Below are 14,273 nucleotides of genomic sequence, written 5' to 3' on the forward strand. Positions count from 1 at the left end.
GGGCCGGGCCGGCCGGCGCTGCGGGGCGGGTAGGTGTCTCGGCTGGGGCCGCCGGCGGGCGCGCACCGGGGAGCGGCCGGCAGAGAAGAGACAGCCCCGGCCGCGACCGGCGCTCCATGGAGGACGTGGGGCTGCGGGCCGGGCGGGAGCGGCTGGCCGGCGGCGACCCGCGACTCGGCACCGTGCTGGTGGAGCCGGGCCCCGTGATGGTGATGGTGGAGCAGCGGGCAGCCGAGGGCTACAAGCTGGTGGAGGTGCAGCTGACCGGTGGGGCTCCCTGGGGCTTCACGGTGAAGGGCGGACGGGAGCACGGAGAGCCCCTCATCATCACCAAGGTGAGCGGCGCCGGCGGGGCGGGGAGGTGGGTCCGGCCGGCTCCATGTTGCCGTGCCCGCGGCGGTGACAGCCCGGCGGGGGCAGCGGGCCCGGCCCGGCCCCTGGCGCAGGTACCGCGGGGCAGCGCGCCCAGCGCAGGTGCCGCTGGGCCGGCCCCCTCCCGGCCCTGCCCCGGGGCCGCTCTGGGTGTCCGGGGAGCGGGGACCCGTGGGGACGGGGCGCATCCCGGCAGCTCCGGGGGCCCCGACCTGCCGCTTCTGGCCACTCTTGCTGCCCATTAAACAGCCGGTGCCGTCGTTGCGGGCTGTGGGACCCGAAACCCTGTGCTGGGCTGTTCCCTCCCTCTTTTCCCTCCGGGCTCCTGGCGTAAGAGGGTATAGAGACCGAAACTCCCGGCTCGGAGGCTGAGTTTTCTCTGCTGCTGTTGCACTTGCAAATTCTAAGTAATTAGGGAAGCCTTTTGTACCTCCCTCCTCCTTTAAACAAAAAGGTCTTGTGGCTAGCGACCAAATTTATTCTCCAAAGACCGGGAAGGGGGACGTTCTTGGGTATATATGCACTTTCTGTTGCCTTTTTTTTTTTTTTTTTTTTTAAAGTTCTTGTATACTCACAGCTTTAATCTCAGTGTATTGGACGTGAGTTAGAGAAATACATCAGATTTTCTAGAAAATGTTTTGGTTTTTATCTGGGTTTGTTTTGATTTAAGAACCCTCATCCTCAGTAACTGTTGTGTTTAACTGTTAAGACAGCTTTCATGTTGCACAGTGAAAGGATATTAAAATAGATCCGTATGAATTTGTGAAAGAAAAATCCTCATTAGCAAAGCACATTTTGCTCAAGATCTGTAGGAAAGTTGTGTATATATATATATGTATATGCTGTCATTAACAAGTCTTCTGGTCTCTGCCTGCTTCCAGTTTGAAAGTGCCAGAGGGTATCAGAGGTCAACAAGTCCTGTTTTATCCACAGCAGAAATTCTTCTAATCTTATTTTTCGGTTGGTTTCATTGTGAGTTGCCTAGTTGGTTCCCTTCTTCCAATCTTGAAACAACTGTGATACAGACTTTCCAAGTTAGGACTTTTGAAACCATCTGTTTCTAGATTTCTTCCCTACTGCTGTTTTTTGAGACAACAGTCAATGTCAGAATATGTATATGCTGAAAAATGACTGCCAATCTGTTGGCCTCTTACCAGTACTCCGAATTTATGCAATAGCAAACCTGGAAGGATTTGAGGAAAGGAGAAAAGAGCTACTTTACTATGTATGTAGGAGCTATTAATTGCCAATTCAAATAATTCCACCTTTCTAGTAGTGGCTAATAAGTGCTACATCTACAGACTGATCAGTGATACTTATTCATAATGTTACCTAGGTATTAAGTAACAGGCTCAAGTATTTGTGGCATGAGGATGTGGCTGTGGTATGTGAAGAGAAGTGTCTAGGGCTGGGAACCTTGTAAACTGGGTCTGTTGCAGGGGAATAATTAGATGGAACCACACAGCATGGAAGAGAAGTCTGTGTCCATCCATCCAGACCTAGGGATAAGAGACAACCTGGGTCATTGGGTTTAAATTTTCATTTGTCATCATTGGATACGAGTGTATAGTACTATTTTTGAAACCAGGGACAGGAACTCGTGTCCCTGGGACTACCCTTATTTAGCTGCAAAATTTTCCATCTTGATTTGGCCCACCCATCATGGTGTTTGGTTGGGGTTTTTTTGTACTGCTTCTAGTGATGGAAAGCTACTGGGAAGAATAATTTAATACTGGGTGGTTAAAACAGGCAGGAGATGTAAAGTTTTCCTCATCTCTGCTGAAGAGAGCCTTGGACTTGAGTTACACCCTTCCTGAGTAGGGATCATTGGGCTGTCATGGATGAGGAGGTGCTGTTTCACCCATGCTTCTCTTTCTGTGTACCCTCCCTTCTCAGGTAGGCTGGTGGCTGGTCAGTGGGGGATCCAGGAAAACCCACTGCACCGAATGCTTCAGGATACCTGTGGAAAACCTGGTTTTGTGGATTCAAACTGTGCGTAAACATTAGCTGGTTCTGAAGCTCTGTCTCACTCTAGTCCAGAGCATCTCCGGGAAAGTGAGGGTGGATGATGTCAACTGCCACTTTTTGAGGAGAGGAATGTGACAAGGTGTGAATGGAGTCTTAGATAGCAGCTACTTAAGGGGGATTTTGAAAATTCTGCCCGACTCCTTTCTTACAGTCTCAAAAGCAAGATCAACCTTTTGAAGAAAGTTGCCCCTTTATGTACAGGCTGTGGTGTAAATATTTCCTGCTTTCCATAGCATATGTGGCACTACTGCCAGAAAAGTGGCATCATAAAATACTGTAATTGAAAAATTCTTGAGCAAGCACTTTGCAGCACTTTCTGTGCGACACACATCTTGAGTGTTAGTTTCTCTGGTTGTGTGGCTACTTCACTTGCTGCTAGGACAGGAAGTTTTTTATTACAGATATCATAAGGAGAGTCCAGGGCAAGAAGAGCTACAAATACTATTTGGCAATTTGTTAGCTGGAAATCTAGTCAATTAAAACGAGTTGTCCTTTGATCCACCAGACTACCGGAGAGGGGAAGGCATACTAAAGAGGAGAAAACATGCCCAGCCTTAGCAGGGGGCTAAGCGTGTGCTCAGCTGCTGGAATTTTGTCCCTGCTCGTTGCAGGGAGGCTGCACTGGATGACCTTTGGAAGTCCCTTCCAACCCAAACCATTCCATGATTGATGTTGTGAGGGAAGCGCTTTGCCCCGGGAGAGGTCAGTGCACAGTCACGCTGCTGGTGCCCAGCAGTGGGCCCAGCCCTGGCGCCTTCCCTGCTTCATGGTAGCGTTTCTTTCTGTAACTGAAACAAGACTTCTAGTCCTGAACGGGGTGGGCAGAATACCGAGTTCACCTGCCAGGCACAAGGCTTTTTATTTTATTTTATTTTCCCTTGCCCTTTTTGTTATTGCTGCAATAGGCACAGAGGAAAATGGTGCGTGAGACAGCTTGCTTGATCTTTAAACATAGCTGGTCTTCTAAAACCTGCCCCACCCACGTGCAAATGGTGTTGCTAATATTTAAGAAAAAGGTCCTTTAGCGTTGTCACTTCATTGCATACTATTATTTGTTAATGTCCCTTTCAAAAATGCTTTACATTTTTTCTGGTCTCTGCATGTGTATGTGATAACATTCCAAAAAAAATTGCCCAAAGGCAGCTTGTTCTTGCCTAATTTGACATCTTGAAAGAAAGGACTTGCTTTTTATAGCTACATGTGTATTTCAAGAGAAGGTGAAATGAGAGCTTTGAGGACTTTAATTGGAAGTCTCACAAGCCTCAGTTTGTGTTTTATGCTTTTTAAAGGAAAAAACCTCTGAAGAGGGAGATCTTAGTGGAAATAGTGAAAAGTCACAGTGTTCAAGTGAATCTTGTTAAAATCTCCCATAGCTGCATTATCTTGATTACTTTTACTTTAAAAGGGCTCTTATCTGAGATGCCCAACTTATACTGTCAATCATAGTGTTGATTGTGGGTGGTGGACAGCAAGTTATTTCACTTCCAGTACTAACAATATCCTGTGGAACTCTGAAGTTGTTCTGCAGTCAGCTTTATCCATATTACATTAATACATATGAAAACATTCTAGTTTATGCATTTCAAGAAAGACTGATGTATCATTTAAATAAATTTCTCTTTAGTATCTGCTTTACAAGAGCCTACAGCTATACCTCCTCAAGCAATGATCTCATTGCAGTCTAATCAAGGCTGGGCTTGGCTGGTATTTCTGCAAGATTTCCAAGTGAAACCTGGACTGTTGCAAGAAGTTTTGTTGATGATTAAGTAGATAGAGCTCTTGTCTCCTGAATCAGTGCTGAATTCATGTCCCAGCTGGAGGTGCTATCTTTTAAAAAGGAGTATCACACAGACCCTGAACTTTTATTTTCTTTATTCCCTTGCACTTTCCAAATATGCTCCTATGTGTGGTTAAGTGTGAATTGTAATTTGTTTAACCCAACAATTATTTAAATTGTATCAATAAATGCTTCTCTATTAATCTGCATGTGACTTTTATTAATTTATTGTATCAGTAGTAAGTGAAGTGATTGCTGTTTTCATTAGGTAATTCTTTATTCTTTGACCTCTAACATCTAACTGAAAGCAGTTACTTACATCACTGTCCTGCAACGATATTTAGAGGGGGGAAAAAAGCTTTAATGGTGCTATATAGAAATGAATCAAAAAAAAAAAGACATTTTCAAACATAAACTAGTTGCCTCCCTCAAGTTAAGTGTTTGAGATGAGCTGCCTTGCTTGTGACATTAATAATTCTTAAACTTGGCTGTAAAACTTGATGTCCAAAAAACCAGCATTTAGGAGTAATCCGTGAAATTACTGCTTCAATATAAATGCAGTCATTCATGTAAACAGCTGATTTGTAAGTTATTAAGAGCCATTGTTCTGTGGCCAAGAAACAATTCTAATCTAGATCTCTGTAACCTGGCAAATTTCATTCAGTTCCTTTAGTTCGGGAAAAATCCTCTTTTCTATTCATCCGCTCTTGGTCATCAAACCCAAACAAAATTCTGTATGACTCAGAATTTGAACAGGTATCTTAATGAGCAACTTTTAAAGAATGTATCAAGTCGTGTTCTATGTTTCTTTTGAAACCTTTATTCAACTTCTTATCTTATGAGAGGGGTTTATGGTCTGAGTTGTATCTCTTTGTGTTGTTAAATTTGATAGCTGAGAAACATTAGGAAATGTGCATACCTTAGAATGAACGTTTTAGGCTTGAAATAATATCACGTAGCTATTTATCTTTTTTTCCTTGCCAAATATGTTAAAAATTGGGGTTTTTTCAATGTTATAGAAACAATGTTATATATTGCTTTTTTCAATGTCCTAAGTGATCTGGTTGTTACATCCCAGGTCTCTATTATTGGAAGAGAGGAATTTGCTTTGATGGAGGAAGATCTTACTGCTTTTTAGTTTGGTAAGCTGACTGGTGAAGAGAATGCTCCCAGTTTTAGTCCTCTAATGGCTGTTGAATGACCTCTTTGTTATGACTGTTAATTTACTGGCAGAATGGAGGCCACCACCTTCATACCTTCATATGAGGTATAAATGGTTTGGCTGTGGAAGTATGAAGCTTAAGAGGTTGGGTTCAGGTTAGGTTTTTTGTTTGTTTGTTTGTTTCGGGGTTTTTTTGGCAAGAGCTTTAACAGTTGAAAAGTTGAAATGCCACCAATATTGGAAATGGCATTTAAAAGCTATCTTGGATATCGCTACATGTGAACTAAAAACTGTAAGGAGTTGAAATGAAAGGATGGGTTAAAGGCTTGTGACTGGAGAAGTTTCAAGTCAGTTCAGTTCCGTGCTTAGCAGTCAACAGTATGAGTGTGGTTTAAGAAATGGGATGTGTGTGCTTGCAGTACTGAAACTGCATTCTTCCTTTGTGCATTTCACACTACATTGCAGTACAGAAATCTTCCAAGGAGTCAGAATGCTTGTGTTTAAAACCAGAACCAGAACTAAGAAACTTCCTTACAACAAGTGAACTTCTAACTTTTGGAAATATTGATTGCTTTTAAATTGTGTGCTTTTATCTCCACTGCATTTCCTCCTTTCAGCTACTTGGGCAAGACCTGTTAAATTTATCATGAATTTTTAGTTTAAGGGAAAACACAAACAAAAACATTCATGTCTGAAGACACGAATTCCGGTGTGTTTTGTGGGAATGGTTACTGCAATAGGAGTTAGACAGTGAGACTGACTGTTTGAATATTCATCAATTTGATCTATTTAAAGGACAATTTAAATTTCTCTAGTTGTTCATTAATTTATATGTTAGTTCATACTTTTCAGTATGAATTTTGTGTGCTACCATGGGCACTGGCCTAAAAATAAAAGATCTGCCAGAGACCTCCTGTTACTGCTTGCTGTTGTCAGAGGTTTTCTAGTAATGCCATTTACTACCTAAGTATCAACCATGCTTACTGTTTTGTTTGTTTTCTTTTTTAAGAGGAAAAACCAATGTGGGTATGTATAGTGTGTATGCATATGCTACATATGCTTTACTCAATAGACTGTATAAACTTTTTTGCAGAGCTTGATTCGTTGTTTGTTCTCTCACTTAATGAATATTTAAAATAGGGTAATGTGTAAAGAATAAGGTAAACGGGAAGTGAAGCATGGTCATGTATAGATTAGAGGAAACAACTGTTTATCAGCAACCAAACCAAATTTATATCACAAATGTGAGCTTCTTTTTTCTCAGGAAAAGCCATTTGTGTTTAGTCTTCCTGTGCATTTGTCATCTATATATAGAATACCTAGGATGTATATGGATCTAGTTCTGTGGGTCAGTGTATTACAGATGTTTGAGACAGGTCCTAACCATTAAGCAGATTTTTTCCTTGCTGTGTGTTTAAGAGTTACAGTGCATGAAGAGTTTCGCAGAGTTAACTGAAAACTGATTTGGTTATACTGAGACTTCATCCGTTTAATCTACACAGACTTGCTATCTACTGTCTGTTTTGAACCTATATGATATAAGGTCAGTTGAAAGTTTTGTTAATATGTGCATCATGAAAAATATTGATTCCTCTCTGTAAAGTTAACATAATTATGGACTTTTGGTTTTGATTTTTTTTGTTGTGTTGTGTTTTCTTTGTTTTTTTTTTTTAATTGGCAGGTATGTGTTTGCTTATCACTAAGATAAGAAAGAAACTTGGATGCTTTCTAATTCCACATAGCATATTTTCAGTTTGTTAAAGGTTATGCGGGAGGTATGTTGTTGTACTCTCCTCATCCTCAACCCCCAAGAATAATATCATCTCTGTGTGGTGAATTATTAGGAGTTGTAACTCTTGTACTACTTATAACTTCACAGATATGGTCACATACAAGCAAGATGGAATGTAAGGTTTATGGAACTGGGAACTGAATGTGTTGTGTTTAAAAGCATTCATTTAGTGATAGGAAAAGGCTACAAAGTTTTGAATTGGAACCAGTTTTGAAAATTCAACTTGATGGACTGGGGGATGTGTTTTGTCCTCCATATATGCTTTGCCAAGCAGCAGACTTTCAGTGGTGTTCACAGAGGCTTAAGCTGAATGTTTAATAGAAGTTGATACTTTTGGAAAGTGGTTTGTAGTGTTTAAATTAGACAGGACTTAAGTGCTCCAAGTTGCTCTCTGAAGGTGTGTACTATTTGGTGTGAACCGTGGGAGAAGCTGAGGATACCTGTGGTTCCTCAACACATACCTGGATGCCTACATCTGCTGTAGTAAGATGAAATATTCCTGAGCAATTATACCTAAAATGTTCCAAAATTCTTTATTTCTCTGATTGTTTATGAACACAGCTTTTCAGTTTGATTTATCAAGCTAATCAGGGTAGAGCTGTAACCTACAAAGAACAAAAAAAATTTGTTAGGACAGAACTTCTCTTCCCCCCCCCTCCCCCAATTAATACACTATTAGTATTCAATCTTTAATTAATTTTGGGTATTCTTCTGAAGCACAGATCTCTTATCTCAAAGATAATGGAATGGCATCTGCAATATGACAAGTTGTTGTGGGGTCTTTAGTGGCCTTTGCATGTACCTGACAGTCATTGAGGTGTGCTCGACTCCCCCAGACAGAGAGAGCCGACTGTTTGGTAAATGCTGGAAATGCAACAAATTGTAGATTTGAGAAACTGAATAGCTTTGTCAGGTGCACAAATCTTGGGTTGAGTCTTAAAGCAGAAACAGATGGAGTTGAGTGTTTGATGATAGAAAAGAGGTGGTTATTTCAAAGTTCTTCTGAACCCTGATGAAACACCCAAATCAACTGAAAGCTTTGAACTGTTTAGTCAAAAGCTCAGCAGTGTTGGCAGAGGGGAATGCCTCACATCCTGTGTCCCTGTACTTCTCCTACCTCACCCCATACAGAAAAGAAGGCTTCCTCTCTGCAACCAACCCTGCTCTCTCCCCTTTGAAATCGCTCCATTTCTGAATTGTTAGGTTCTTTGAAATGTGTAAGTTCTTCTTAGCCATATCTATCAACTCATACATGAGTTAGGAAATATGTGTCATGTTTCTCAGATACAGATTTTCTGAAGAACTGTATTTAGTAATGAGGCTTTTGAAGGATATAGAGTGGCCTGTTTTTCAAAGGGCAAAGAACAGTCTCAGTGATTGAAAGCTGGAAATAGGCACCATAATGAGAACTCAACTGCAGTGCTGTATCCCTTTGGATAGCTAGGAACAGTGCAGTTTCATCCATTCTTGTAGTCGTTTATCTAGCTGAATGACTTTTTAGAAGGGAGATGGATCATGATCAAGGCTTTTCTTGTTATTGTGATTGTAGGTGGCCTTATTGGATCCTAATTCCTTGCTCTAGGCTCTTTGCTGTTCTGTCCATCACGTTTCTGAGACCATGTGTTTACTTGCACAGCTCTAGACCTTTGTGCATTTGTGTCATCTACAACAACGGGGTGTTTAATGTTCTGGTAATAGCAGAGGTAGTTATCTCTGAGCAGTGTGACAGAGTCTAAAAATGCTTTTGCTGATGTGTAAAGGTGAATTCAATTTGGTTTTGTTGAAATGGTTGCATAACCATAAGACAGAGTTTTGGATGTTTTTAATGGAAACACACCAGCTTCCTTCTAAGCTGTGCTTTGTTTTGTGTTGTCTTTTAATGGAAAAAGATCCAAGTGTTAATGAAACTTACTTGAAACAAAATCCAGAGCCTTTTAAAATGGCTAGACACTTTCATTTTAGAATAACAAGTTCTTCATCCTCGATCTTATTATATTCTCTCGGTAACGGATCTGCAGTCAAGTCTGGATACCTGAAGGAGTGGGGGGATCTGCCAGTGGGGAGCGTGATAGTGCTGTAATTTGTTCAGGAATGATGCAAAGGTACCTATGCTGTACTCAAAGTGGCAGTTTCAATACTTTTCCTCTTCAGTATAATATATGATTGTTCTTAAAATCCCTTCATGAACCTATGCAAACAGATTATTTTGAAATTTTTCTCTCTCTTGAGATAAAACATACTTTGTTGTACATTTGCTTTGAAGGCTTCCAACATAAACTATTAAACAAAGCAGTGTCTCCCAGTTTTCCAAATATAAATGAACTAGTCAGCATTCTTTAGGAAATAAACCTCTGATTTGCTTCAGTAAATACTGTAAAAGTTACTGTTGGAGGGTAACAATACTTTATTTGGAAGCTGTGTATTTTTCAGTAAAATACTGTTAATATTTTAGGATAGTATCATAGAAACATGATCTAATGGTAAAGGAAGTGAAATGCTTCCTACACAGTGTCAGTTAGTCATCACTGTGTTAATTTTCTTAAACAAATTACATGCAAAAATGGGTTTGTGGGTGTTTAGCTGGCTGATATCTGATGTAGTGAATTATCCAGCTCCGGATGAGTATTTGAATTCTGCATAACACAATAATTACAGTGTTGTAAATTGCTTTATTTCCTCTACAAATACATATTTTGTTGATCGAGAAGAAAGGGCGACATTAGATTTTCATCAGATGCATTTGCAGTTGTCTTTTTTAATGGAATAGCAAAACATCCATTTCACAGACACTCATTTAAATAAAAGGTACAAACATACTGTGTTGATATAAGGTAGTGTTTTGTTGGGGTGTATAGAGGTGGAAAGAATTTTAAGATAACAGGGAGAACTTGAAGCTTTGTTTATCTGTTAAATATAATTAATGTGTTAAGACAACTGTATGCTTTAAAAATCAGCTTTTATATACAGTTTGTAATCTGTTTCTTACATGACTATTTTAGTCAAGTGCCTTTATTTCTAAATGTAAAAGCTCCCGTAAAATCAAAAAACAGTGTCTTGTTTTGAGGTTGTAAGATGTGATATAAATACTGCATTTTCCTAACTTACTGCAACTCTAATGTCATAATTCTATTTCTACTTCCAGAAGATTGTTAGAACACAACTTTTAAGCTCTAAGGTAGTTTTTCCCCCCCCTTTTCACTATGTATTCTTAGTATGTGCAAGAACTTTCATATTTCTTGTTGGTAAAACCCAACATAACTTTTCTCTTACAGTCTTTACCTTCTGGGAACTTGATGTTTTTCCTCACTGCTGGGGAAGATTGCTATCAAGAGAGCAGAGCTGTGCCTTTCCTGACACTTTGGAGACCTGAGGAGTTTCTGTGATGACTCAATCTCATGTTAGGGAGGGGTGTAAGGCAGGTCTTTTGTTGCTCAACTGAATTTCTTCTGTCTGATTAAGGAAATCGTCATCTTAACAAATATTGTAGCTGTGACCTGCTATATCAAATGTGTAGGTGATTAAAATACATGCGTGAAGAGGCGTGGGGCTCTTTGGTGGTGGTTTGGTTCCTTGAAGGCAGTAATGGGTCCGAGTTCACAAAGCTTCAGTACAAAACCCTGTCAGAAGCAAGAAACAGGAAATCCAGAGAACTGAAAATTGGGAGGTCTAGTAAATTAGTTACCACAGTTTTGCCACAGGTTTCTTGTGTACTTGTGAGAAGTTGTGTGGCACTTTTGCCTCAGTGTCTGGTGCTGTGTGGAACCAACAATATTTCGCACAAGTTGTTTGTTGAAACCAACCTGATACATAAGTGCTGAAATATTATGGTGACAAAGACTTTATAGTCTTTTAGTAAAACCCAGAACACAAATATGTGAAACCCCTAGGATTACACAGAGCTGTCTCAAAAGGGTGTAGCTGTGTGATACTGTTGGTAGTAAATTCTTCACAATGGAAAGCAATGCTTTGTGCTTGTGTATTTACAGTGTTCGTCATCAATAGCGTACTGCAGTGTACAATTAGATCTCTGTTTACAAAATTAAACCCACTACCTACCCAAAATACACAGATGCTCTCAGTGCCTCAGAAAAATAGAAGAGCTAAATGGAGTGAGATAGACTATCAGCACCTGAGCAGGAGGCAAAAAAACCCCATAATGTGGACTCCTGATATAGAAGGTCAATCAGACATTTGAATCTATGTGATTTGTAATTTATTGGTAATAAAGCTTCATAAGGAAATAATTTTTTTTAGCCAAAACACGACTTTGCTGACCACTTGAATTTCCTTCAAGTTCTCATTACTATGACCCACTTACAACTCTCTGATTGAAAGACACTGTCAGTGACTTGAAGATTGATGATGAATATACTTTTCATCATTGTCTAAGATGGTAACATAGCATACAATTTTCATCAGGGGAGCATGAGCATTTCTTCTAACTGCAGACAAAATAAAAAATTTAATTTCTTCGTCTGCACATCACTAGCACTAATTGGAGGCTACTGTCTGCTCCAGTATATTGTATCAATAGTTGTTATGATCACCCTAATTTCCACCTAAAGGTGTTGGGATAGCATGAGACTCCACCCTAAATCCAGTGCTGCAAACATCAAGTCTTTAGCAACCTAGTGTACTTTGCTGAAAGCTGACTGAGGAAATGTTGCATGAGCAATTTAATTATCCGATTAGAGGGAGTGGAGATGAGCAGCAGGGAGTGGCAACATTGTGGTATACAGTCACATGCTCTGCAGTGACTTACAGACTGTAGTCCAGCTGATTTTCAGTGAAAATTAAGTGGAAGTATGGAAATAGTTTTGTAAATTCTTATCTCCTGTTTTCTAACTTTCGAATTTTCATAAATGAGCAACCTGAATCCAGACATGTACTCTTTCTTCATCTTGTGATAACAAACAATAAATGTGTTCAGCCCTCTTCTGAGGATAAAATGTACATAACTGTTCCTAATATCAAAGTAAAAAGAAAATTATTTTGCTTGTTTTAATTTTCGTTACCAAAAATTACTTGACATCTGACCATCTAGGAGAGCAAGTTCACTGAATCAGCCCTAAACTAAGTCATGGCAGATTGTAGCTACGTCTGCATCTGTTGTAGGTGCCTATTTGTCTAAAGCCATGGAATTTTCTGGTATACTTGATTTATGCTGGCTGCAATTTTTTATGGCCAAGTTTTCTTCTCTTTGAATTTTGGGGAAATTTCTATGAAGACTTCTAAATGCATCTTTGTTGATATGAAATAAAATTAATTGTATACCTTTTAATAACATACTGATAGTGCATATACTACTTTCTAAAATGGTTTTTGGACTTTGCTCTGAGAAGTTTTCTTCTAGTTTTCTGATTTGTTTAATTCTGTTTAGCTCTGTGGGTGCCCCGTCCCTTGGAGTATTCAAGGCCAGATTGGGAAGGTCCTTGAGCAACCTGGTCTAGTGGAAGGTGTCCCTGCCTGTGGCAGGGGGGTTGCAACTAGATCTTCTTTAAGGTCCCTTTCAACCCAAACCATCCTATGATTCTATTTGGCCATGAAATTTGGCATGTTATCATATATGGCTGTAAGGAGTCTGGGCTAGAGTTGTACGTATAACACTTAGTTGCAGAAGTCTTAAATCATTCTACAGTGGTTGGGTCTTTACATTTTATATTCTTGTAATAGTTTTGATGTTTGTTTGCTTTTACTTATTTTTTTTTAAGAGAAGGCAAAAGAAATGTGGCATCCCAATGGTGTCCTTATAATTTTATCAGCTGAACTGCAATTTTCCAAACTAATTTTTCTATGAGGTTCAACACTAGACTGGGGTACCTTGCCCTCTGGGTTTATGCTTTTCCCCTGCCAAGGGAGTGTTTGGATTCAAGAACTTGCTCTCCAGGTTCTGGAGGGAATGTGTTGTAGTTGCCTCTTCTTTCTGGTACTTGGGTCCCGACTTTTCTGAATTTCCTTTAACCTGTTCCAGTGTTACCTCTTCCTTACTCAGAAATCTTTATCCCTTCTCATTCTCCTCATGTGAGCGATTGTGGATTCAATTAAATAGTCAAAATCTTCTTTCTTTACCAGTATCTCACTCTGCTATTTCTATCCCTAGCTCCATATCTTGTTTTGCCTTAAGAGCTCCAAGCCTACAAAATATTTAGAGTGGAGGATCTCTCACAGGACTTGAAGTTGAGACTTCTTTGAAAATGTCCAGGTATTAGATATTTAATAAGTGACATAAGGCATGCACACACGCAGACAGCCAAGCTCACATAGTGGATGCTGTCTGATTTTGCTGAAGCAGGGATCGCTAGAGTGTTTCATATTCAGTTGCCAAACGTAAGCGTTTGTTTTCTTTGTTTTATTTCTTCATCTGTTCCTTGGGTGAACCATTGCAGTTTAAATTTAAGAAGGCTGAGTGTTTGAGGCTGACATGCACAATGGAAAGTTTCTGCCTAACTAATTGAAGTATGTCAAATTCATCAACCACTAACAGAAAATATGATCTCATGATGAAAGCATCAAACAACTTTGATTAGTGAAGTGGCTAATACCACCTGTGGTTAATTATAGACATGGATCTTAGAGTAAGGTGAAGACATAAGATGATTTTTGTAAAACCATGGCTTAGGTACTACTTAATTAGAAAGGTGTGATATGTAAATAAGAGCAATAAAAAGATGTCTGTACTTACTGTAGCATAAATTTAAATACAAATGAAGAGGAAGTCAAAAGCTTGCAGGAAGAACAGTGATTTTTCTGTTTTTGTAGTTGTATTTGAAGTTAATCGGGCTGATTTTTTAATTTTAAGCCAGAGTACACACAACAAACTGTGACCTGAAAAAATATCCTGTGAATTTTGGTATGCAAGAGAGCATGTTGTTTTTGTTCTACCTCTGTGACTCATGCAGCTAAGACATCTCATCCTGCTTTAGTTTTGAAGAGAGGAGCATCTAGGAAGGTTAGTGGATGTTTTGTAATGTTTGATGATAGTTGTCCAGGTGATGACCAAATTGTACCAAAGCATTAGAAAAATGTGTCTCCTTTCTGAGGTATGCTGAGAGTTATTTCCCTTTCTGATTAGGCTGTGAGTTGAGGCAGAAGGAGCACGATGTGGTAGTTACGCATTTTAAAAAGCAGAACTAGCTTTAATG

General features: G+C 39.7%; 1 protein-coding gene across 3 annotated transcripts in view; it reads left to right on the top strand.

The window, feature by feature from the left end:
- The first annotated feature begins 116 nt into the window (after positions 1–116).
- The window catches only part of SHROOM2 (shroom family member 2), a 142,422-nt gene continuing 128,265 nt past the window's right edge, over positions 117–14,273 (top strand). For 2 of the 3 annotated variants that reach the window (XR_003571925.1, XM_027890250.1), the window contains exon 1: positions 117–335. Coding sequence is in view for 2 of the 3 variants with exons in the window: in XM_027890250.1 (XP_027746051.1) it covers positions 117–335 (219 nt within the window). In the remaining variant the exon portion in view is untranslated. The remainder of the gene's footprint in view (positions 336–14,273) is intronic. The other variant, XM_027890251.1, reaches the window with a different exon arrangement.

Source organism: Empidonax traillii, unplaced genomic scaffold (assembly GCF_003031625.1).
Source record: "Empidonax traillii isolate 1590-97213 ecotype Southwest subspecies unplaced genomic scaffold, ASM303162v1 scaffold282:size975252, whole genome shotgun sequence".
NCBI classification, from domain to species: Eukaryota; Metazoa; Chordata; class Aves; order Passeriformes; family Tyrannidae; genus Empidonax; species Empidonax traillii.